The 26,367-nt window shown below is 38.0% G+C and overlaps 2 protein-coding genes across 4 annotated transcripts; both read right to left on the bottom strand.

Annotated features, from left to right (window-relative positions):
* Window positions 1-1,047: 1,047 nt before the first annotated feature.
* popdc2 (popeye domain containing 2) lies at window positions 1,048-15,800 on the bottom strand. 2 transcript variants are annotated; one of them, XM_023273416.3, is made up of 4 exons: window positions 14,889-15,800; window positions 7,392-7,500; window positions 5,539-5,983; window positions 1,048-2,108 (listed from the first exon to the last, which is right to left on the bottom strand). In XM_023273416.3, the coding sequence occupies exons 1-4, from the start codon at window positions 15,380-15,382 to the stop codon at window positions 2,026-2,028; spliced, it is 1,131 nt and encodes a 376-aa protein (XP_023129184.2). In that variant the 5' UTR covers window positions 15,383-15,800; the 3' UTR covers window positions 1,048-2,025. The 2 variants fall into 2 exon arrangements, with proteins under 2 accessions (XP_023129184.2, XP_023129183.2); XM_023273415.3 differs by having other exon boundaries at window positions 5,398-5,983; window positions 14,889-15,795.
* A 2,398-nt stretch (window positions 15,801-18,198) lies between these two features.
* On the bottom strand, window positions 18,199-23,849 carry LOC111570576 (cytochrome c oxidase copper chaperone). Of its 2 annotated transcripts, none has more exons than XM_023273422.3 (4): window positions 23,720-23,849; window positions 21,612-21,742; window positions 21,408-21,518; window positions 18,199-18,394 (listed from the first exon to the last, which is right to left on the bottom strand). In XM_023273422.3, exons 2-3 carry the CDS (start codon window positions 21,728-21,730, stop codon window positions 21,434-21,436), a joined length of 204 nt encoding a protein of 67 aa, XP_023129190.1. In that variant the 5' UTR covers window positions 21,731-21,742; window positions 23,720-23,849; the 3' UTR covers window positions 18,199-18,394; window positions 21,408-21,433. The 2 variants fall into 2 exon arrangements, with proteins under 2 accessions (XP_023129190.1, XP_023152402.1); XM_023296634.3 differs by having other exon boundaries at window positions 21,612-21,737; window positions 23,720-23,812.
* Between the last annotated feature and the right edge of the window lie 2,518 nt (window positions 23,850-26,367).

A 26,367-nucleotide genomic window follows, 5' to 3' on the forward strand; every position in this document is an offset into this window, starting at 1 on the left:
TTAGAAATAAAATTTCATATGATTATTATTATAATATTTTTTTGCTAATTTAAATACAGTAAACTTCTTATTCTACAGTCAAACACTACAAAACATCAAATTGTAATTTGGAAAAATACAGATTTTTGCTGTGGACTTAAAATACACTTAGACTTTTTTTTCCATTTTATTTTATAGTCAACAGGTAAATTAATAGTTTTTCCCTGTTATTTAAAATATTGTCTGCAATTTAAAAGGCAAAATCTGTAATACAACAGTTTAAAAAAAACATTGCCATGATTTAAATAATTTGTTCTTAAGATAACTATATTTTTGCTGCATTAAATACAAAAAAAAGTAATTTTGTGGTCAAACACTATAACAAAAAACAAACATGTAAAAATACAAATTTTTGATGTGAACATAAAATACAGTTAATTAGACCTTTTTTCTTATTTATTTTTTACAGTGAACAGGTAAATTAATAATCATTTCCCTGTTATTTTGTATATTATCTGTAACTTAACAGGGAAAATCTGGAAAACAATAGTATAAAATTCTTACCATGATTTAAATAATTTGTTCTGAAAATAACTATATTTTTAATTACTTAAATACAAAAAATAGTGTAATTTTATAGTAAAATACTTTAAGAAAAAATAAAATATTTAAAAATACACATTTTTGAAGTGGATGTTCTTTACAGTTTTAACCTGTTTAATTATATTTATTTTTCCAGTTAATATGTAAATTAATGCATTTACCTTGCTATTTACTTTACTAGTTATTGTCTAAGTAACTTAACTGACTTACTGTTTTTCCCAGGGAACATCTGTAAAATAGTAGTAAATTAAAATTTAAAAATGAAGTTAAAAAATAGAATTTGGGGAAAGTTTAAGTTGAATTTCCTTCAAGTTTTGCTGCTCATCTGGGAGGAATCGAATAACATGAATACATCTAATCTTACTTGGCAATTGGATAAACTTAATTTAATTATTTAAAGTTGATCCAATATATACTTTAGAGCATAATTAAGTGTTTTTGACAGAAAGCAGAGTCAGAAAATAATTCCACTGCACACAAAGATCTTTATGGAGAAAACTTGGCCCCATGAAAATACTTTTTTTACAAATATTTCCTCGTTTTTCTGACATCAAGCAACACGATTCACAGTTTACATGTGTGTATGAAACACTCCATTAGTTATAAAAAATAAAAAACACATGGTCGACAGGCAATTAATGGAAATAAAAGTGTTTCCTCTACCTGAATTTGGCTTCAAGCTAAAAAAACAAAACAAAAATCATCTTTAAAATCAATTTGTGATAGAAAAATAAACATGAAAGTGAAAATCTGTCAATGTTTTAAGATCTAGTAATTTAAAAACTGCAGAAAAGATTTTTATTTTGTTGATTTTTAGCTGTAAAAGATAAAAATCCCAGTTAAAAAAAACGGTGAAAATCTGTCAGCGAGGACGTCAATCAGCAGTATTTTCAAATCATTTTTAATAACTGATGTTTGAATTTGAGTGAAAGTGTGAAAAATAAATCTTTACATCAAAACATCTTATTGATTCATGCTAATTTTTTGTCATCAAAACCATGAAAAAATCCTTCAGATCCAGAAAATGTGTGACTAAAAGTTAAATCATTTGTGAAACAAACAAGAAAAATCGTTTACACTCATAAAAACGTGAAAACAAAATCTGAACCAAACATTTAGAGTTTAAACATCGACATGAAACCAAATCTGTGTGTTTTAATGAATTTAAATCAACTTTTAAATAACATTTCAGGTGTTAAATATGATCTTAGTTCTTGGTTCCTCTTTGGATTTGCTTCTTTATTTTATTAATTAAATCTCCAGGTTTGTGATATTCGTGGCCTAAACGCTGTTTCAGGGACTTTAAATGTCTGTTAGAAAACAGAAGACATTGGAATTAAACGTCCAGATGTGGAAGGAGAACGTTGATTACTGAGGCGGTGCTATGAGACACGTTCATGCTGCAGATATTCAGAGATAATTTGGAGTTTCCAGAGTTCGTTCTCACAGTTTCGGGGTGTCGGTTGGAGCCAGCGGAGCTCTGATCCTCTGGAACCGAGGAGGAAGATTCACCTCATCGTCAGATTCTGCAGAGACGAAGCCTCAGTTAGAGCAGAAACAACAGGAACTGATGGCTGAGGACATAAAATACATCTCAGATCATCAGGATTATTCTGCTCGACCATCTCTGGTTAGTATGAAACTTTTTTATCATAAACTTTATCATCTGTTAAAGTGGCGCTCCAAGTAGAACTATCAATATTCCTGTTTCTGTGGTACAACCTGTCAGTGTTCAATGAAAGTAACTTTATTTTCACTTTTGTGGTCAAATATTTCATATTAAAAGTTTTGTATATGTTTACTTTTGTATTATTATTGCAAGAAACTACATTAGGTTCAGAAAATATCCCTAGAAGAAATTATCTTGGAAAATGTTTGATACTTGAAGCTAAAATTTCACAAATATCATCATACATATCTAAAGTTTCTGATACTAACAACTTAGCTTTGGTCGAGCAGATGGTTCCTGATGATCTGAGATCGAATATCTCTTACATTAAAGGTTAGAAAAAAGATCATTTGTCAGTTTAATATATGAAGCTGAATACTTAGACACAATAAGTTTTCTATCAACATAAACTTCAAGCACAAACAACCAAACAGACGTGCAGCCGAGCAAACATTTAAAGCAGCATGAAGGTTGTAAATGGGATGTTGGTTTTTATTTCCATTTAATTGTGACTAACTTCTGTAATGAAATATTGTTTTCTTTCTGAAATATAATAACCAGAGATCAGCACAAGAATGAGCTGAGAAAACCTACAAGGAGGTAAAAATATCATAATGGACCCCAATTAAACCAACAATTTAGACAGAATTTGATGAAAGAACTCTTCCAGTGAAAAGAACTGTACAGGTGTAGAAAATTTCTGAGTCTAATGAGTGGATCTAATGGGTTCTATTTAAACTGGATCAGAGGAGTCAGCAGCTGTAGTCGATTATAATCACTCAGGAGAAGTTAAAAGGCCACGAAACTAAGACAATCCAATTAACACAACTTTCTACATCATCAAAACTGATAATTCAAGTTGCTGTATGTATATTTATGACTCAGCAGATTTTGTCATATTTTCAGAAGACCTTTAATAAATCTATGAAAGAACCAAAATACATGATTGTTGTTTTTGTGACAAAGATTCATGTGTTTCAATGATTCTAGAAAATTCAGTTATCAGAGTCATTGGAAACTAAAGACTGATATGATATACACAGACTTAACAAGTCTGTAAGGCTCCAGTTCCACAGAGCATGATACTGCCACCTCCATGCTTGATGGTAGGTGTGGTGTTCTTGGGGTTTAAAAAAGACCCACCCAAGACAGTCTGGAACCAGCCCTAAACCAGCCCTTAAAAGGTCCTAAACCAGGACCAAAATCACACCTAAACTAGTCCAAATAAATGTCCAGAACCAGTCAGGATACAGTCTGAAACCAGTCCAAAATCAAAACTGAAACCAGTTTTAGAAACAGTCTGAAATCAGTCCTAAAAAGTCAACAACTAGTCCAATATCAAGACCAAAGTCAAATCTAAACTGCGCCTAAAAAAGTCCAAGACCCTCTGAAACCAGTCCTCATCCAGGACCAGATCCAGACTAAAATAAATCCTAAACCAACTTTAAGTCACATCCAAAACCAGGAGAACCAAGACTGAAACCAAACATAAACCAGTCCCAAGAAAGTCCAGAACCAGTTCAACATGCAGAAAGCCCTAGAGCATGATACTGCCACCACCATGCTTGGTGGTAGGTTTGGTGTTCTTGGGGTTAAAAGCCTGTAAAACATATCCTGTAAATGTACAGTTGTAAATATTTGTTCACATGTGTACCTTTGGTTGTTTGTCTACTGGGTTTGAGTCATTCATGACTACTGTGGGACAGATTTGAGCTTCTACTTCACAGCTGCTCTGCCACATAAACCCGACCCGACTGTCCTGCTGTGAAACGTGATCCTCCACCTGTGATTGGACGACGGCTGCCATTGGGACGAAGGAGGAGGGTGAACAGAAAGCTGAAGGCTGGGCACACCGGATTAAAACTGTAGCACTGGCATTTTTTGGGCACCCCCTGAATTCACGAGCGCTAATCCTCATCACAGCTGCTGCCGGACCCAGAAACAACCCGATTTACCAGGACAGTCTAACCAATCACTGGACCTCATCAAGCGTCTGAGCCCACAGCATGTTCATTTACTGTTAAACTGTTTTTACTGATCTATTTTAACTCTGCTACTGCACCACACATGACTGTAAGCTTCTTAGAGGCAACGGGATCGCTAATGCAAAGCAGCTGGCACTGAGGGAATTTTAATTTTAAAGTATGGTTGGAAAATAGGATAATAATCCAGATGAGCCTAAAACTGAGGAGGCCAACGGAGAAGAATCTCAGCCACCATTTAGTGTTGATCTCTGAGCTGCAGATGGTTTGGTGGTTCAATTACGGTAACCAACGAAACATTAAGTCAGACTTTTACAAACTAAACTTAAATGACTTTAAATGCAAAACAGCAAGCAGCCAGAGCATGAAATCCTCACAAGATGAATAAAAGAGCCAGAAAAATTAAATAAATACAGCGTCAAGTGTCTTGCAAGGGCTGGACGATAATTCTGTATTACTGTGTATTGATGTATGTCTACAAAACGATGTAGTAACTGAGCATTTAAAGGTAACATAAGGCAATGTACAGAGGTACAAAGTGAAGAAAACACAACAGTATGAATTGATGTACAGGAGGTCCTCCACTTATGGTGGAATTCTGTTTATACGGCTCAACGTAAGTCGATTTGCGACATAAGTCGGAACTTCCGCGAAAATGTAAACAAAGCCATTGCGTGTATCACGATATCGATCAGTTCTTTGGAAAAGTCATGTTCCGAGCGTTTTATTATATCTAATTTCACTTCCACTACCATAGAACATGGAGCTGGTCCTGACAACATCCTCCAAATATCCTCTGAATGATGCCGTTAAAACGTTCTTAGTTCACTTTTAACCTGATAGGAATATTATCGGAAATACTAAATATCCTAAAGATGTTCTTTGAGCATTAGATTGAAATATTATTAGAACTTTTATCTAGTAATAGTCAACTTTGTAGGAACTTCCTCTGCTAGCTTGGAAACAAAATGTGTTGTAGTTGAATAAGTGCATCAAGCAGCTTTCCAGATGTTGTAAATCTGTAATTTAATGTTGGATAAATATAGTTCCAGATGTATCGTCCAGTCCTGTGTTGTTCTACAGAGTTGGGTTAGTAAGAACTGTGCACCGCAGACCTTCCATGCTAACACATCGACCCCCGGTCCGCCCCGGTGAGGTACTTACATGTAGCTTAAAGGTGACCCAGTGTGTTAGCTGCAGAACCCTGCACCCTCTACCTCAAATAATCCCTCTCACTGCCATAGTCCGTTAAGGAGCCCGCCACATCAGCAAAGTCCTCCAGGACCAGGCTGGTGGAGTCCTCACCAGAGGGCAGCTCCGGCTCCGACGCCCAGGGGTGCTGGTAGCGCTGCTGGGGGGCCTGCAGGGGTTCATCTAGGGCCGCCTTCCCTGGTCCCTGCAGGGGCGTCTGAAGGGGCTCAGACCGGCCTGGATCAGATGTCTGGTAGGCCGGCGCCGGTTCCCGGTCCTGCTGTTCCCTGGGGAGGCCGCCACCATCGCTACCGCTGCCTCCTTCGCTGCCCTGCGAGGACGGCGCCAGGACGTGGTAGAGGCTCGGCAGGCGGATGTCCAGCAGGACGCCACTCTTGATGTAGAGCTTGTTGTTGAGGTTGTAGAGCTTCTCGGCGATGTCGTATCCCAGCATGACGGAGAAGAGGCGGGCGATGTAGCGCTCCTTCGATATCAGCATGTAGAGGCGGCGGCGACGCCACGAGACGTAGCGGGAGTCTTCCTCCGCCGTCAGGGTCACCTGAGGGGTAAACAGGAAGCTGCATTAAGGTGTTAAAGGTACTGTTTGTTATGTTTGGCCACTGGAGGCAGCATGGAGCATGTTGTTAAGAGTTTAAAAGCATTGCAGCAACTCAGTCTCACAGTGGTGGTGTCTGAAGTCATCCACTCATTCCCTCCTCCATATCTATAACTGCTATATAGTGAACTTTGTATGAAGTTCCTCGACTTAAGAACCACTTTCAGACTCTACTTCTGTACTATTAACTATGTCTTCAGTTAAAAGTATCAGATGGATGTCGGCTATAGTAATGAACTGACCGCCATTTTTGTGATAAATTCATATTATACTAAGCATACTTTCCAAAATGAATAAATGAAAATAACTTTTCTCTTTGTTTGTGTTGTCATACATTGCTCTGCTTCCAATAAACATATTAATATGAATTATTATTTTTAATAATTTTGTCTCAAAACTCATGGATTTATCTCATAGCAGTTGACTCATTGACAAGTAGCACATGTAGAAAAGACATATTCAGTAGGAAATATGTCTTAACACTAGAAAATGTGTCTTAATACTGCAAAAAACATCTTAACACTAGAAAATATGTCTTAACAAGCAATAAAATTAGCCTTAACACAAAAAAATATGTCTTAACAAATTACAAATTACGTCCTAACACTTTAAAATCCATCTTAACACTGGAAAACACAATTTAACACTAGAAAATGTTAATGCTAGTACTGGAGATACTGGCATTAATGCACAGTGAAGTGTAGCAACACACCCACAACAACAGGGAAGAAGCTTGTCAACACAGATGTAACCAATGTATGATTTTAAATTTCATAAAATCGGCTTTGCAGACATTTTATGGCGGAATGAATGCAATCAATGCATTTGTTGAACATTTGCATTTAATAATTGTAGTCATTATTTTAAGCAGCAATGCCAGAAAGTCTCTAGAATTTCCAGTAATTTCTAATAGTAACATGAGTTCTTTGGGTTTTAGACTGTTGATGTAGTAAAACACAATATTTGGATACTATTATCATGGACTTTTTCACTATTTTCTGCCATTTTAAACACAAATAATTCATTTAATTAAGCCAGAATACAAAATTGTTGCCAGTTGCATCCCTATTTCTGTTTGTCCAGATCTCATTAGTCCAAGCAGGAGCTGTGTTTGGACCGTAGACAAACCAGAATCTCCAACGAGACCTTAGGCCTTGTTTCTGCTTTAGCAGAACTGATCTGATGCAACAGGATCTGTGAAAGACAAGAGGACAACTGCTTTCCCTGTTTGGCTTATCGCTCAGATGTTGAGTCCGATAGGAGGGAACAAAAGACAACCCCATACACTCATCTGGTTTCTGCTACCAGCTCATTCAGCAGCAGAACTTCAGGTTCCTGAAAGTACCGGTACCTGGAACTTCCCCTCCTCGTTTGGTCGGAGAGATTCCCACTCAGGAGAGTCGAGGAACTGGTGTCGGTGGATGTAGTGCAGGAACTGACCCTCCAGAGACACGTTTATCCTGCACAGATACCAGAGGAGAACCAGAGACGGATTAGGAGGCGATAATCAGAGCTGGAGGTCACTTTGTAGGACCAGAGACGCTGGAAGAACTCAGTGTCCAGAGCAGGAGTTTAAAGAACCTTAAATGTCCCTTTGAACCAAATGTTTTAAGAACATTTTCATTTTCATGTTAAGATAAAGTCAACAGAAAGTTTTAACATCAACATTCAGAGGACGTTGTCAGGAACACAGATTATGTTCCACGATAACAAAAGAAAAAGACCTCCAATGGTTTTTAGAAAATGTTCCTGTAATGTTATAAATTAAAGGGAGAACATTTTGCCTTTTTTGTTGAAGGAACATATTACAGATCTCTATAAAACGCTTCCAAAATGATAACAATGGAAGGATGTTCTCAATGCTACATTCAGAAAACGTTTTTAATGTTTTGTTATAAAGACCCCTGGTGACAGAATGTTTTATAATGTTCCTGTAATTTGATACACTTAAAGTGGAACATTTTGCTTTTTTGTTGAAGGAAGACATTATAGAACATTTAGAGGATGTTGTAGGGAACCCAGATTTTGTGGAACAACATTCAAACAATGTTTTTAGAAAACATTCCAGTAACGTATTACAATAAAGGTGGAATGTTCTTCCTGCAGTGTTCTTAAGAGTGTTTTGGGGATGTTCTTAAGGGAACACATTGTAGAACAATCTCTATAAAATGTTTCCTCAATGATACAAAGGAAAGATTTTCTCAAAGCAACGTTCAGAAAACATTTTCAAGATGTCATCATGACAGAATGTTCTTTATCCAAAACGTTTCATAACGTTCCTGTTATATTCAAGGTGGAACATTTAGCCTTTTTGTTGAGGGAACATGTTACAAGACATTCTTCTATAAAACATTCCCACAATGTTCCATGATAACAAAGGGAGAGCGTTCTCAAACCAACATTCAGAAAACGTTTTCAAGATGTTATCAAGATCTCAAAGGACAGAATATTCTTTATACAGAACATTTTATGGTATCTAATACATTAAAGGCAGAACGTTTTGCACTTTTGTTTGGGAAAACATTATAGAACGAGCTTGTGTAAAATGTTCTTGCCATGATACAACGTCTGGAAAACGTTTCATCGAGACCTCAGATGTTATAACATCTGACATATTAACATCTGACCGACATATTAAAGGTAGAACATTTTGCCAATCCAGCGTCTTTATGCAAACAGAGGAGTCACCCCCTGCTGGCTGATAGAAAGAATGCACTTCTACTTTGCATTTCAGATTAGGAGACTCAATAAATCCTTCTTCTATGTACAGTTTATGGTGTCGACACAACTTTCCTTTGTTCTGGGACTTTGGTGTCTGTTTTCCCGGTTTGATTTAGAACCTCCATAATGTTCTTGTGGTTGAATGGAAGCAAATGCTAGAAGCCTTAAGTCATAAATCTGGGCAAAATCATAATAATTTCCTTTTTTTCTTACAGTGAGACCAACAATTGCATGTTTAGATGTCCAAATACGGCCTGAGAGTCGAACTGGCAACTCACTGCACTTGCATTCATTTGGTATTCACCTCAGCTATCAGGTCACCGTTTTGTTTCCACCATCTACTGCAGTCATATCAAACATGAAACTTAATAGTAAAACAGATGCTAAAGACATAATACTAAGTCTTTAGTGTTGTATTTGTCTGCATCTAATCTAACTGTCTCACATATAGTGGATTAACTGAGAATCTAACGTCTTTATGCAAACAGAGAGTCGCCCCCTGCTGGCAGTTGAGAAGAATGCACTTCTACTTTGCTTTTCAGACCTGGAGACTAAATAAATCCATCTTTTATGTACAGTTTATGGTGTTGACACAACTTTCCTTTGGTCTGGTCTTTGATGTCTGTTTTTGTGGTTTGATTTAGGACTTCAGTAATGTTCTTGTGGTTGAATGGAAGCAAACGCTAGAAGCCTTAAGTCACAAATTTGGGTAAAAGACTGCTAGGAGAGATTTGAGAACTAAGCAGCAGAACAATGTATTTTGGATGTACTGCTGCAATGCTAGTGTTTTAGTGTCCTGTAAACCCATGAGGCTTGGCCATGACACGAAAATAAAGAAATCAATCAATCAAAAAAGAATTTAGGAAGAGTCAATAGTGGCTACAGCTTGATAATAGTCAATGTTTCAAGGTAAGACCATCAGTCGCATGTTTAGGAGTCCAAATCCTGTTTTTAAAGGGTTTTTTTTCTGTTTTTATTGCCTTTATTTAAGAGCAGTGACGATAGTGACTTGCAGCAAACAACCAACAGTCTGGGAATCGAACCGGCGACTCACTGCATTTGCATTCTTTTGGTATTCGCTTCAGCTATCAGGTCACCTTTTCCTTTTGGCCAGCTACTGCAGCCATATCAAACATGAAACTGAACAGTAAAACAGATGCTAAAGACATAATAGTAAGTCTTTAGTGTTGTATTTTTGTGCATCTGACCTAATTGTCCCATACATAGTTGATTAATCGAGAATAAAGCTGAACAAGAACCTTAAAAATGTGAGGAAAAACGAGTCATTAGCAGCTTTTTTTTTTCGCTCATTTTGTTTGTTGTTTCCAGTTTGGCTCCTTCACTCCGAGTCGAGGCCAACATTTAATTTAAGGTAAGAGGAGCAGCGAGTGTCCACTCGGCCGCCTCGAGTACAAAGATATCCTTTAACCAGCTGGCAGGGAGTGGAGGGACGACACGCCGCTGAGTCACCGACTAAAATACTCTGTTTACAGCATTTCTCTTGTATAAGCTCCAGCTCTCTGCTCCTCTGAGGATGTTTGGATGAAGAGAGCAGATTTCCTGGGACACTTTCAGGCTGCCAAGAACCACAAACTAGAAATCTACTCCATTATGATGTCTTTAGAATGATAGTTTTTCTGTCACTGTAAGAACAATTTAAACCTTTTATGAATTCAGTGGCACTGAAATCTGATCCTGCTGCAAGAAATGGGCAAAATAATACTTAACCTTGAGGCTGAGTGGAGTAAAATATTCATTAGTTAGGGTGAATAAGTATAATTAGCCCATTAATCCCATATTATACTAATGCAGCACTCTTAATGTGGACCATGCTGCAGAATTAGTGGTTTTACATCTTAAGGGCAACTTTACAAAAGCAGAAAAACTGAGTATTCAGTGAATTGAGGAATTAGAGGGATATCACCATAAATTACTAACAACAGCCAGGAAAAAAAAAATTGTCTTGTTTCAACAATAAAATGTTCTGTAAATATAGGTTGTGATTGACATATTGTATGAACAAAAAACTTTTAATGCAGATAGAAATCAAACTGAAAAGTTTGACGTTTGTTCTAAAGTGGAGAGTTTGAGGAAATTCAATTTCTAATTTTGAATATACAAATGAGGTATTGTCGAATTGCGTTGTGCTCATTTGAATTCATGTCCAGTGTATTTTGGATGTGTTCTTTCCACTAGTCTGAAAGAAAACATGTTATAGATGCAAAAAAAACACAAAATCTCTCAAAATTGTCCCTGAAAAAAATTGTTTTTCTCTGTAGTGTCTTGCTTTAAAGGAAATATTGTAGAGAACCAAAGTTTCCATCCATTTGTAAAGACCATGTTTATCATGACAGTCTTGAGTTCCTATAACTCTGAATTTTCTATAGTGGAATCAAAGAAACACATGAATCTTTGTCACAAAAACAGCAATGAATTTTGGTTCTTTCATAGATTCATTAAAGGTCTAATTCAGACCTGGGCATCCTACGGCCGCGGGCCACATCCGGCCCGCCGGATGACCCTGACTGGCCCGTATGAGGTCACTGGAAAATATTAAAATTCAATCCAAATATATATCATCGCAATACATGCAAGCAATATGCCTGCACTGCTTTTATTTTGAAAGATCTGCTAAATTAACGTTTTTTCTCGCGTGCTTTCCGTACTTAGCATAAGGTTTATGCGCTGATTGGTTTGTTGGTCAGCTTCAGCACAAGATGTCAGCTAACGGCAAAAAAAGAAAGATTTATTCAGAATACAGAGTTTTTAACAAAGCATGGACTTCCAAGTATTTCTTCACTGAAGTCTGGACACAGTGGACACCGATTGGTCGGGTGATTCTGGGGAATTCTGGGCAGGGGAGGATGCGGTTGGCCGAGAAATTCTGGAGAAATCTGGAGACGCAGCGCTGTGATTTGATGAATGTAAAGCAGCCCGACGAGGTAAAGCTGTGTGTCTAGTTTGTGGCGAACAGATCGCGGTGCTCAAGGATTATAATCTGAATCGACATTACGAGACCAAACATGGCGGAGAAGTACAAACATTTGACTGATACAGAGCGGGGAGGATGTCTGAAGGTTTGCTAGCTAAACTGCTAAAGCAGCAATGACTTTGTTTTACCAAAGCTGACATCAAAGGATGCAGCAGTCAAGACGAGTTTTGTAATATCCTACAAAATCGCCAAAAACAGTAAACCATTCTCTGATGGAGAGTTTATAAAAGAATGTCTGGTGGACGCTGCAGCGTTTATATGCCCGGAGAAGAAAGGAGCGTTCGTTAATGTGGCCCTTTGGAGGCGAACCGTAACGAGGCGGGCGGAGAGCATCGCCGAAAATCTGGAGCTTCAGCTGCACAACAAAGTGGACGATTTTGACGTTTTCTCCTTGGCTCTGGACGAGAGCTGTGATGTCCGTGACACAGCCCAGTTACTCATCTTTGTACGTGGACTAACAAAAACCTTAGAGATGACGGAGGAGCTGGCAGCTGTGCAGCCAATGAAGGAACCACGACGGTGAGTAATTTCTTCACTGAGGTAAATACATGCATGAACAAGCTGGGACTAAAATGGGAGAATGTGGTTGGTGTTACAACTGATGGCTGTCCAAATTTGACAGGGAAAACTGTTGGACTTTTGAAACGGATGCAAGATAAAGTGACTGAAATAAATCCAGAACAGAAACTGATATTTTTGCATTGCATTATACATCAGGAGGTGTTGTGTAAGTCAGTGCTAAAAATCAACCACGTGACTGATGTTGTAGCTAAAGTAGTTAATTTTATCAGGGCAAGAGCATTGAATTACAGACAGTTTGTTGTCTTTTTGGAGGAGATGATAGTGAACATGGTGACCTTGGTTACCAGACAGCTGTCAGATGGATCAGCCTGGACAAGGTGCTTAAATGAGTTTGGGATGTGAGAGCAGAGATTCAAGAGTTGGACATTGTGCATCATTGTGTTGTGTACTTTACTGTTTTTATTGAGATATATTGAACATTGCTGTAAGTGTAGTGGGGAGCTGTTGTCTTTCTTTATGCTTCACAGTCATCTTAATGTAGATTTAGAAAAACTGACAACACCTCATAGCGTTCATGATGAACAAAAACTGACATGATAAGGCAAGTTTCAAATCTCTGCCAGCTGATGGTCATATTGTTGTAGAATAAATTCTGAGTGATGCTTACTTACTTTGTTTGTAAAAACAGTGACTGCTGAAAAGTAATTAAAGCATTTGGAAAATCAGCTTCACATTTTAAGTATGTCTTTATGATAGTAAATATCTACAACTCAATAGGCAGCAATCATAGTTTGAATGAAAAAACAAAATCTTTCATTAAATAGTTGTGTTCTACATTTTCATTATATCATTGTACTGTTTCATTTATTGTTTTTATTGAGATATATATTGAGCAGAGCTTTTACGTGTACTGGTCCGGCCCTTAACAACCGTCAGAGTTTCTCATGTGGCCCCATATGAAAATTAATTGCTCACCCCTGGTCTAATTGAAATATGATGAAATCTGGAGAGTCAAAAACATACATACAGCTACTTCAAAAACTGAGCATTAATATGTTTGGAGAAGAAAAGGTGAGGCCTTTAACCCCAAGAACACCAAACCTACCATCAAGCATGGAGGTGGCAGTATCATGCTCTGGTTCTTTCTAGAAGAGCTTCTGGACTGGTTTCAAACTGTTTGTTGGACTGGTTTTGGACTTTCTGGGGACTGGTTTATGTTTGGTTTGAGTCTTGGTTCTCCTGGTTTTGGATGTGACTTAAAGTTGGTTTAGGATTTATTTTGCTCTGGATCTGGTCCTGGATGAGGACTGGTTTCAGATTGTCATGGGCGGGTCTTGGACTATTTTAGGAGTAGTTTAGGTTCTGTTTTGGTCCCATTTTTGCAATGGTTTTTGACTTTTTTATGACTGGTTTTGGACTGTTTCTAAAACAGTTTTGGTTTAGGACTGGTTTCAGACTGAATTCTGACTGGTTCTGAACATTTTTTTGACTGGTTTAGGTTTCATTTTGGTCCGGTTTTAGACCGTTTAGGACTGGTTTAGGATTGGTTTAGAACTGGTTTCAGACTGTCTTTAGCTGGTCTTTTGTTAACCCCAAGAACACCAAACCTACCATCAAGCATGGAGGTGGCAGCATCATGCTCTGTAGAACTGGAGCTTTCCACAAAGTAAATGGAATAATGAAGAAGGAGGATCACCTCCACATTCTTCAGGAAAACCTAAAACCATCAGCAGAAGGTTGATCTTGGACACAGTTGGATGTTTCAACAAGACAATGAGCCCAAACACACATCAGACGTGGTAAAGAAATGGTTCCGTCAGGCTGGAATGAAGGTTCTAGACTGGTCTCCCCAAAGTCCTGACTGAAACCCATCAAGAACCTGTGGACTGATGAAGAAACAAGTCGGAGTCAGAAAGACGACAAGTTTAGTTGAACCGAACCAATTCTGTCCAGAGGAGTCAAAGATAAACCAGAAAGTTGAAACCAGAAGAACCCAACTGAGGAGGAAATGGAGAAATTTAACCAAATATTTGCATTTCTGGTTGTAAATTTATGACCCAGCAGATTTTATCATATTTCCAGAAGACCTTTAATGAAGCTATGAAAGAACCAAAATGCTGTAGTCAGTTGTAATCACTTTCAAGAAGGTGTTTGAGTCTAATGAGTGGATCTAATGGGTTCTATTTAAACTGGATCAGAGGAGTCAGCAGCTGGAGTCAATTGTAATCACTCAGGGGAAGTTAAGAGGCCATGAAACTAAGAAAATTTGATTAACAGAACTTTCTACATCAGCAAAACTGATAATTTAAGTTACTATATGTATGCTTTTGACCCAGCAGATTTTGTCATATTTCCAGAAGACCTTTAATAAATCTATGAAAGAACCAAAAAGCATGATTGTTTTTGTGTGAAAATGATTAGTGTATTTCAATTATTCCATTAGCAAAGATTCAGAGTTCTAGGAGCCATTGGAGACTAACGACTGACAAGTTAATGCCGCTTCACTTGCAAGTATTTTTACATCGTTTTGTAGCTGCTTTCTCTTGAGGCAGTTGTTGTTGGTCTGTATTTTTGTAGTACAGGTTTCTGGACGCACAAACACACAGTTCCCACCTGCCGGACAGCAGAAAGGCGAGCTGGTCGATGGGCGTCTTCCCCTCCATGGCGTACGTCTCTCCGGCCTTCAGCTCCACCACCTTGTTCTCGAAGGCGCTGGAGATCTCCTTGAACACCTGGACGGGGACGCCCAGCGGCAGGTAGACGGCCTGGTAGAGGGCGGTGAGCTCCTCGCTGTGGATCCCCTCCTGGTGCAGCCGGAACAGCAGGTGGCAGATCTGCAGGAGGGCGGCCAGCAGCAGGATCAGGTTCCAGGTGAGGACGTCCAGGCCGCACATGGTCAACAAGCCCCAGAGTGTGAGGCAGAGGAAGGCCGGCGACAGGAAGCAGAAGATGAAGAGGCACCCGTAGGCGCCGCTGCCCCCCATGTAGCCCAGGAACAGGAAGGTGTTGCCCAGGTGGTAGATGGCCCCTTCGGTGTTGTTGGTCCAGCCATCGCAGAGCGGCGGGAAGAACAAACTGTCCAGCAGAGTCCAGTTTCCTGCGCTCATGTTTGGAAGTTAAAACGACCCAAAAAACCCTCTTCAAGCTCGCTGCTATTTCTGCCCTGTGAGGAGCTCCAAATAAACAGCTGCTGGATGTTTGTTCCGTTGGCCTGCAGTGGAAAATTCTTCAATGGGAGAAAGTTCTCACGGCTCAGTTAAACACAGCTGGAATGAGTTGCTTCTTGTCGTCTTTCTTGCTGTGCTTCTACTGTCTGTTTCTTCCACCGCCGGCCTGCCAACAGCTGGAGGAGATAGGAGGCGGGGGGCGTCGATGGAGCCCTACAAGGATAACCATGTTTGGAATTGAAACCCAAGGAGGAGAGAGTGGCGGACAGAAAGCAGGCGCACTACTTAACATAACAGTCGGAGAGTCGGGGACAGGAAACAGGAGGGACTCCGGCTAATATCTCACAAAGTGTCACACACTTTAAAACATGGCAAAAAAAAAGAAGTTCCTCCAGAGTTTCATTCAAACTCCACGAGACCGAGCGGCGAGGGTCTGCCGGTGCATATTTAGAGGCACTGAAATAAGCAGAACGGCAGCGCAGGTCGGATTTCAGGTACAAACACCCACCGGCAGCACTAACACTACGGCTACCAGGCTGGAAAACTCACCGATCACTGAGACAACTTCATCTAAATCAGTACGACAACATAAACAGACAATATAATAACACAATGCACGCTGTCAGAATGAAAAACGTAGCACATAAATGCATCACAAGCAGAATTACGGCCCCAGAAAGAAGAATTAAGAAGTAGTTTTACTCCTGTGGCAATAAATTATAGCTGTTTATTATTGCAATGACTGGAGAGTGTCAGTTTTTATTCATTTATTATATATTCTGGTACACAGAGCTTAAAAAAAAAGGAAAATAAAGAAAGATTACCTTCTTAATTTTGTCCTTAGTCTATTTTCTTTAATGAAAAAAATGCACATTAATTTCTAGAAGAGCATTCAATAAAGCCTTAATAGCTTAGCTTAGCTTAGCGTATTCCAAGGTGTCAGAAGACCCTGTTATCAGTGTTGGGAACTGACAGTCTTTAGGTAAACTTTTCTCATGAAAAAGTTTGTACTTTAACTTCAAGCTGCTATAATTAAAGTTGATATGAATTATGGTTAAAATAATGTGACCTGCTGGAGAACATAGTCCAGATTGTAGCTGATGACAGCAGATAACTGGGTGTAAATCCTTCCTCATTATGGACAGTTGATTTGCATCATTACAGACATCCATCTTGCTGAGAGCTGCATGTGTCCTTTTAAATATCTACAAAATATAATGTAATATCTGCACCTTTCCTCTACTTTAAGCCTTTACTCTTTGATGTTCTGCAATGTACAGTTTGTAGAAGTGCAGCATCATTTACTGTTTTTATTATTCCAGAGAATAAAGATCCCTCTGATTTCATAGATACACTTGCATAGAGTGTAGTTTCATGTAAGGATTTTATATTTGCACATCTACTACTGTACTTTTAAAAATGTCAGATTTTGTGAATGCACTGACAGGATTTCTGCTTATTTTTGTTGTACACTGCAGTGACAATAAGAGGAATTCTGGTCCACTGATAGCATTCACATTGATCCACATATTATTACTTATATCCACATTCCCCAAAGTGTTGTAAGGTTCAGTCCTATTAAGCTGCGTGTTTTCTAGTTTCAACAAAAATTCTATTTAACTGTAAAAGTGAAAACGGTCACTAATATTTTGCTCAAGCTCCAGTTAACTAAAGTTAAACTGTGTTAAAAGTAACATAGTGTTTTGTATTTTAAGATTAAAAAATAACTAGAACTTGTTCTGCAAAATTTTGCTCAGAAAATAATTAATAATATAATATGAAAAAATATGAACAAACTTAGTGCCTAAAAGAAAAACAACAAAATATAAGTATATGTCACTGAAAAATGAAAATATGCTACAATAGTAATAGTCACAAATGAAAATGAAAGATTGCACATTAAAATGGAATAATATACATAAAATACTGCACATTACATCAACATGTTGTACAAGAAAATGAAATATTACAGGATACGGAAACTGACATTTCACAAACTGTTGAGAAAATTAATAATGCCAATAACATTGAACTGTCAAATTGTATATCATTGCACTTTTTAAAAAAACTTTAAACCTATTTGTATGCTTTTCTTTTTAAAAATCTAAGATAACAGATAATTAAGTATTCAGTGTTGAACTAAGGTCTTTTTTATTCCACTTGTAGGAAGCATTTTTGCATTTTTCAGCACTTACACTGTCGAGTTAAGTGAAAACAGCAGCTAAAATTTAGCTCAAGCTCCACTTAGCTAAAGATAAACTAGCTTAATGCTAACATTATTTTTTTAATATAAGAAACTTTAATTGCTCACCAAAATAAATTTACAACAGAATAAGATAAAACTCCATTAATTGTCAGTTAGAGACGCCTCAAAGGCTAGTTCATCTTCATCACACATTTTAAAGTCTTTTTTAAATTGTTTTCTATAGCTTAAGTAGCAGAAACACAAATTAGCGACATGAATGCACATCAGAGCGTGTCATATTTGCTAAATCACCACCAACTCTATTATCTGCGTTAATGCGGCTGCGTTTCCAGCAGCTTCCTTCATAGCGTTACAGTCGCTGTCCTCGGCCAGACACACCTCAGTAACAGCAGGGAAAGAATGCAGATATGCCAAGTATTGCCTCTGCAGGGGCAGGAGTTATTTTTAAGCAGAAGTGCAAACCGGGAGCAGCAACTGTGGACGGCAAGAACAAACCTCCAGCAGCGAGCCTCGAGATGCAGCAGAAATAAATAAAAACAGTCAACGGCCGTATTGCATAGGACTTTTATTCAACTTCAGACAGCATTTTAGATATTCACACAGATTCTGCTCACTTTAAAAAAACTAGAGACAGTCAGACATCCCGTGTGGTTCATCATCAGCGCTTCCCTTCCAGTGGAGTATAAATAAGATGGGAGAAGAAGAAGAAAAGGAATATCCAAGGTCGTCTTCCACTCAGCAGCACACTGCAGGACACATTAAACACACACCGTGAGCATTTAACATGGACTGCTACACTCGGATTTTAACAGTAATATCTGCATTTTTGATGTATGCTGGGATTTTAAAAGCCAGAACTAAAGATTTGAGCGACTGCAGTGACTAAATTACAACAACTAGAAATGTAGAGAACAAAAACTTAGATGGTGTCAAAGAAAAAGTTCTGAAAAAACAGAAACTCAGCATTTAGAAGAAGTATTGGAGTCTAAAAAAAGAAAAGACTGGTGGATTAGCATTCATTATGAGCATTTTTCTCTTTATTATCACTGCCAGCAGGGGGAGACAAAACCGCCTAAACCCTAAAATCAACTTACAGGTTTTAAAAGGTTATTATTCTGATAAAAATGTAAAAATTTCAACACATATTAGTGTCAAAAACAATTAAAAAAATGAGAAAAAATGGTTAAATTTCCAACTTTAAAACTGTCCCAGAATGAATCTCTTCTAGTTTGTGTCATTTACTCGGTTCTTTTGTGTGTATTTCTGTTCTAAGTATAGTTTGTATTTATGTTTTGTGTATTTTTATGTATTTTTGAGAACTGGTTCTCATAAATTTAACCTGGTTAAACAAAGGCCAAAAAAAAGTACATTTTTAGAAATTGTGTGTGATGTGGTGGGAAAATTAAAGAAATCTAAACGTTAAATCAAGATATTCTATACATCTCTTTTTTTTAATGCCAAAAATAAATCATTATGCTTTAACCACATTTAGCAAAAAAAATCCTGTCTGCACTTGACACAACACAGAAGCTACAATGAACTCGTATTTAACTAGCATGAATGTGGAAAAAAAACATATATTTTAGACCCAGAAACCCAAGAATAAGTCAAAAGATACACAACTTAGTAGCACACTGTCCAACCTTCTATACAAATGTACTAAATATCTCCTTCATACGTGCAAGTAAAATAACACGTTTATGCCACATATTAGGGGCAAAAACTGAAAAAACTGCAGAATTTTCAATTTTCAAACAGCCCTTGATTGAATTGTGTGTGATGTGTCGAGAAAATTAACCAAATTTAAGCTTTAAATCAGGATATTTGGCGTCTAATTTCAAAAAAATTGCCAAAAATTTCTCATGTCTTTAACCATATTTGGCAAGAGGCAAAAAATTCTACACTTGTTGACAAGACCGAGAAGCCACAATGGATTCAGATTAGACAAACATTAATGTGACAAAAACTATATATTTTACAGCCACAAACCTAAGAATAAATCAAAACAAACAAAACTAACTTGGCTTAACCCACTGACGGGTTTTAAAGGCATATTGTACTTTAAATTTTTTTGAAATGAAACCACTTATTAGGGCTATAAACTGTGAAAACAGAAATATCTGTTGAATTCTAAACTTCCCAACATTCCTTGAGTGAATCGTGTCTGACGTGTGATTCATTCGGGAAAATTAACCAAAAATCTCAAATAAAGAAATCATTTAGCAGGCTTCATTTAAAAAAATTGCAAAAAAATCTGAATCGTTTCTTTAAACCATGTTTGGCAAAAAGCACAAACAAGAAGCCATGATTAACTCGGCTTTGGCTAACATTAAAGTAACAAAAATTTGGACTTTTGGGTTGAACTGCAGGAAGTGTAACACAAATATGAGATAAATATGGAAATAATAAAGTTGCAAAATATGTAGAAACATTTTTCCAGTAACACCTCTGCACACTCGTTGCATATGTTGATTACATTTTTGTAAAATAAATTAAATCAACGTTGTCGGTTTTGTGTCTGTGGTCATTTTGTGTCTAGTTTTGGTCTTTTTGTGCCTCTTTGTTGTCATTTTGTGTCTAGTTTTGGTCTTTTTGCGTCTCTTTATGGTAGTTTTGTGTCTCTTTGTGGTCGTTTTATGTCTCTGTGGTCGTTGTGTGTCTCTTTGTGAATGTAAAATGAATGTATAGATGGACTGACTATAAACTCTGGTGAAACAGAACATTCAACTATTGTGTCATTCAAAGACAATGTTAAATGTGTTGTATGATTAAATAAATGTAACTTCTGACATATTCTACACCCAGAAACCCAAGAATAAATCATAGGAAATGTAACTAACCCAGCTTGGTAGCCTGTTACCCAACTAGCTGTGTATTCGCAGCCACTAATATTCTCCTTTACAAGAGGAAGTGAACATTAAAGGGATGCAGCGATGCCGGTCGAACTGCTGAAACATGAACTCAGCTGCACGGCTTCAGGCGTGTTTCTGCTCACACGACACTTCCTCCATCTCCGGCCCTCGTTACGTGATGCTTTAATCCCACGCTGCACTTAACGCACAACAACGGATTAAACCAGCAGCCCGCCAAGACGCACAACTGACCCAGCAAAAAGAAAACTCAAGCTGTCGATCCAGCAAAAATAAATATGTCTGTTACCAACGATGTGTGTTTTCACGGTTCACGGAGGGGGCAGGTTCCCATTTACACAGCGGACTGACTCAATTCAAGCCGCTTTAAGCTGTCAGAGCGGATCTGTCAACTCACACATGCAAACGCACAGTTTTTATTCTCCTAGCTTCACAAAACTGACCGAAGAGTGTTTTAGCAGAGGTCACACCTGAAGAACACTCTGGACTCATGAACAAACACCAGTTCTTAATTTAAACGCTCGTCTGGGGCAAAGAGACAAAAATGTGTTAATAAAACTGAGTCTGATCCCCAAGTTTTCAATTTGTCTCTCTTTGTGGTCGTTTTGTGTCTGTTTTGTGTCTCTTTATGGTCATTTTGTGTCTAGTTTTGGTTGTTTTGTGTCTCCAGAGGTCATACCTGAAGCAAAACACTTTGGATTAATGAATAAGCATGTGCTCTTAATTTAAATGCTCATGTGGGACAAACTGCATCTTCTTTTTAGGCTGCTTTAGCTGCAAGTTAGTGACTAAATGACCAACAGCTGAGGGACACAAATGACCCCAGAACTAGTAAATTATACTTGCAAACAAGCTGAGTGTGTGGAAGCTGGTTTTATTTTAAACTCACCACACACAGATGCACAAAACGAGGAGTTAAATCTTGAACCCGAGCGCCCTCATGCAATCTTTATGGGCCTCGATCAGCGCTGTGCAGTTTTCCTCGCCTTTCTCAATGATGCTGGTGGAGAAAAAACACAGAAACAGGAAGTATAACTAAACATTTTCACCTGCAACAAGGACGTTACGTCAGTGTCCGTGGTCAGGAACCTACCAAGCATCCCGGACTTTCTTGGTTTCTGGACAGGCGCAGCAGGGCCTCAGCGGCTTCTTCTGCTCCGTGCTTTCAGCTGCAGGAGGCGACTCCACGCTGGCTGCAGAAAGTGACGACATCTCGTACCTAAACTACACAAATGAAGAGAAACGTTTAGTGTCTCTTTGTGGTTGTTTTGTGTCTATTTCTGGTTGTTTTGTGTCTCGTTATGGTAATTTTTAGTCACATCTAATGTCCATAAGCTGCTCGTATTGTTTTCCGTAACTAGTGAACCAAACAGTAAAATGCTATGGAGTTGCTTGTTTTCTCCAAACAAAAAACAAAGATTCACACAAGACAGGTTCCTTTATACAAAACAAAAACTTTTCATGATTTGCTACTTTTATTTAGGAATGTTTAGCAAGTCTCAGTTCTGTAATAAAATCACGTATTTTGAGTTTTTTTCCACGAAAATGATCCCTTTTTGACATAAAATTTCTTTAGCTGCAACTCAAGCACGCCTTCTATATACTTAATATTTTTACTACTATACTGTATATAGACTTTTTCAATACTTTTTTTTTTTTTTTTACTATAAATAAACAATTTGCATGTTATTTTCCTTATGTTTCATGAACGCAACACACCGGCTCCACCACCGCGCTGCTCAGACACTGTAAAACCACTCTACACTACACAATATTAAGCTGTATCATTTATATAATTCAGCTGAACATGTTCAAACCAGAAACTGATTCTTAGAAACGATTAATGAAACAGAAAGCTCCACCCTGCTGCTCGTTGACAGGATTAGACTCCATGTTTTTGAATCTGTCGTCGCTACACCGCAGATTCAAGGTGAAAACGGCACTGACGGCTTATTTTAATCATTACATGTTTTCCAGCAGATAAAAAACACAACATGGACATTATTACATGATGAAAAAACTAAATTTCACTCGAGATTTGCTGCTAGATTTTCAGCCATTCCAAAAAAAAAATAACAAACATAGGAGAGACCCTAAAGAAAACTAATTTCTTATTATTAATCATCACATAATCTAAACTGCAACTGATCTGAGCTAGAAAATTGGTGCAAATGGAAGCAGATGAGGACCTGGCCTTAAGTTTTACACTACATCTCATTGCTGGCTCTTTGTTCAACCACTAACTTTGTCAGAAAACAAAAATTTAACTTGTTTTTACAGCTCCGTTTGCTTTACGCTGCACAATAGTGAGCTGTAGTGCTTAAATAATTCAAGATAAAGACAGCACCACGATGCAAGCTAACAGGATTGGTTCCTTAGGTTTGGTATAAATAAAATCTTAGAAGCCTGACTGCATGTATTTTTCATGGGTTTGTCATTGCTACACTGCAGATTCAAGGTGAAAATGGCATTGACTACACATTTAGCTCATGATGTGTCTTCCAGCACATTAAAAAAAATCACCATATGGGCATTTTAACATGATTTCAAAACAGAATTTTACTACAGGGGGCTTTAAAACTTGCTGATGTGGTTTCTGTCAGTCGCTTGACGCCAAAAATACTAAATTTTTTATTAATAATCTTCACATAATCTAAATTCTACCTCATCTAAGTCAGAAAATGTATACAATTTAAATTAAATGAAGACCTAAAATTGGGTTTTGGGGGTTTAATTCACTGTTGACGTTTTGTACAACCACTAACCAGATATTTTCTTGTCATAAAATCTAAATATGACTTGTTAGCAGCCCTGTTAGCTTGTTTTAAACGTGCAGTGAAGGGCGATGAACTGATGTAACATCAACAAAGATGACAGCGGACATGCTAAACACACAGCTAGCTGGCAGGCTGAGGTCTATTACTTTCAAATGTCTACGTCTTGTTAAAGCGGATTAACAAACCAAGTGTTTATCTGTGTTTTTGTTCGCTAGCTGTACCGTTTTCAGTCATTGCATAACGTTACGGCGAGTTAGCATCAAGTTAGCTACCAGCGGCTAACAGATGACATAACTCTTCACTCGGACGCGCCGCAGTTGCGTCACGGCGGAAAAACGTCTAAATTAAACCGACACCTGACGTCGCGTTGCGTTAAAACCGCCTCTTGTTATAAACGCTGTTAAATAAATGTCGTGTAACTCACTTTAACGGAGGCCCACGTCCACGCTGACAGCCGCTTCACCTTCAAAATGAAACCAACACGCGGAGAACACGCCCACGTGCCCAACTTCCACAAACAATCACGTGGTTAGCAGCAGCCGGCTGAGGCTTCTGGGTAATGTAGTTTTTCTTAGCAACGACGGGAAGACGCCTGAAAAAGGTAATGTACTAGCATTAGCATGATAAAAACCCAGTTTCAGAGTGTAAATAAAGATGCTGTAAATTTTTAAAAATGTATTTCCGGTTATTATTTAAGGCCACATTGTTCAGAATTTAACTCAATTCCGTTTAAACGGAATGCTAAAGCAAAAATAGCAGAGAAAGTTAGTTAAAGCTCGACTTAGCTAAAGCTAAATTAGCTTGACGCTAAACTAGTCTAAAGCTAACGTTAGTTCTTTCATATTGCTCACAAAATAGTTACAAATATAATATGAAAAATTAGTAAAATGAAAAAATATAGTGCTGACAAAAGCAACAAGAGATAAGTATGATGCTACCAAAAAATTAAAAAGCAAACTTTTTAAAAATGAAAAAGTATATAATACTGGCAAAGACTGCAATAGTAAAGTGATATCACATATTAAAATTAAATATCACACATGAACTTGAAATATTTCTACCTGAAAAATAAAATATTGCACATTACAGCAACATGTTTTACATGGAAATTAAATATTACACATGAAATATTGCAAACTGTTGAGAATTTTAAAAAAATTATGATAGTTTATTATTATTTGTACACTTTCTGTCAAACTTTTCTTTTTTGAAGCAAAGGGACAGCAAATAATTATTCAGTGTTTATCTAAGGCCTCTTTTTATTCAACATGTAATATAAAAAAATAAAAGAATAAGCATTTTTGCTTGATAAATTATGTGAAAATGATTATTATTAGAGCATTTCAGCACTGCAATCTTTTTTTCCGGTAAAATATGAAAATGTCAAGTCACCATATAACAATACAATATATATTTGTATAGCGCATTTAAAACAACAGCCTTTGAGCCAAAGTGCTTTCCAGTAGAGAAGCAAAGAGTGAGACCCTATAGCAGACCTGGGCATCCTACGGCCCGCGGGCCACATCCGGCCCGCCGGATGACCCTGACTGGCCCGTATGAGGTCACTGGAAAATATTAAAAGTCAATCCAAATATATATCATCGCAATACATGCAAGCAATACGCCTGCACTGCTTTTATTTTGAAAGATCTGCTAAGTTAACGTTTTTTCTCCCGTGCTTTCTGTACTTAGCATAAGGTTTATGCACTGATTGGTTTGTTGGTCAGCTTCAGCACAAGATGTCAGCTAACGGCAAAAAAAGAAAGATTTATTCAGAATACAGAGTTTTAACAAAGCATGGACTTCCAAGTATTTCTTCACTGAAGTCAGAGGTAAAGCTGTGTGTCTAGTTTGTGGCGAACAGATCGCGGTGCTCAAGGATTATAATCTGAATCCACATTAGAGACCAAACATGGCGGAGAAGTACAAACATTTGACTGATGCAGAGCGGGGAGGATGTCTGAAGGTTTGCTAGCTAAACTGCTAAAGCAGCAATGACTTTGTTTTACCAAAGCTCACATCAAGGGATGCAGCAGTCAAGACGAGTTTTCTAATATCCTACAAAATCGCCAAAAACAGTAAACCATTCTCTGATGGAGAGTTTATAAAAGAATGTCTGGTGGACTCTGCAGCGTTTATATGCCCGGAGAAGAAAGGAGCGTTCGTTAATGTGGCCCTTTGGAGGCGAACCGTAACGAGGCGGGCGGAGAGCATCGTCGAGAATCTGGAGCTTCAGCTGCACAACAAAGTGAACGATTTTGACGTTTTCTCCTTGGCTCTGGACGAGAGCTGTGATGTCCGTGACACAGCCCAGTTACTCATCTTTGTACGTGGACTAACAAAAACCTTTGAGATGACGGAGGAGCTGGCAGCTGTGCAGCCAATGAAGGAACCACGACGGTGAGTAATTTGTTCACTGAGGTAAATACATGCATGAACAAGCTGGGACTAAAATGGGAGAATGTGGTTGGTGTTACAACTGATGGCTGTCCAAATTTGACAGGGAAAAATGTTGGACTTTTGAAACGGATGCAAGATAAAGTGACTGAAATAAACCCAGAACAGAAACTGATATTTTTGCATTGTATTATACATCAGGAGGTGTTGTGTAAGTCAGTGCTAAAAATCAACCACGTGTCTAATGTTGTAGCTAAAGTAGTTAACTTTATCAGGGCAAGAGCATTGAATTACAGACAGTTTGTTGTCTTTTTGGAGGAGATGATAGTGAACATGGTAACCTTGGTTACCAGACAGCTGTCAGATGGATCAGCCTGGACAAGGTGCTTAAATGAGTTTGGGATGTGAGAGCAGAGATTCAAGAGTTGGACATTGTGCATCATTGTGTTGTGTACTTTACTGTTTTTATTGAGATATATTGAACATTGCTGTAAGTGTAGTGGGGAGCTGTTGTCTTTCTTTATGCTTCACAGTCATCTTAATGTAGATTTAGAAAAACTGACAACACCTCATAGCGTTCATGATGAACAAAAATTGACATGATAAGGCAAGTTTCAAATCTCTGCCAGCTGATGGTCATATTGTTGTAGAATAAATTCTGAGTGATGCTTACTT

Source organism: Amphiprion ocellaris, chromosome 11 (genome assembly GCF_022539595.1).
Source record: "Amphiprion ocellaris isolate individual 3 ecotype Okinawa chromosome 11, ASM2253959v1, whole genome shotgun sequence".
In the NCBI taxonomy this organism is placed as follows: Eukaryota; Metazoa; Chordata; class Actinopteri; family Pomacentridae; genus Amphiprion; species Amphiprion ocellaris.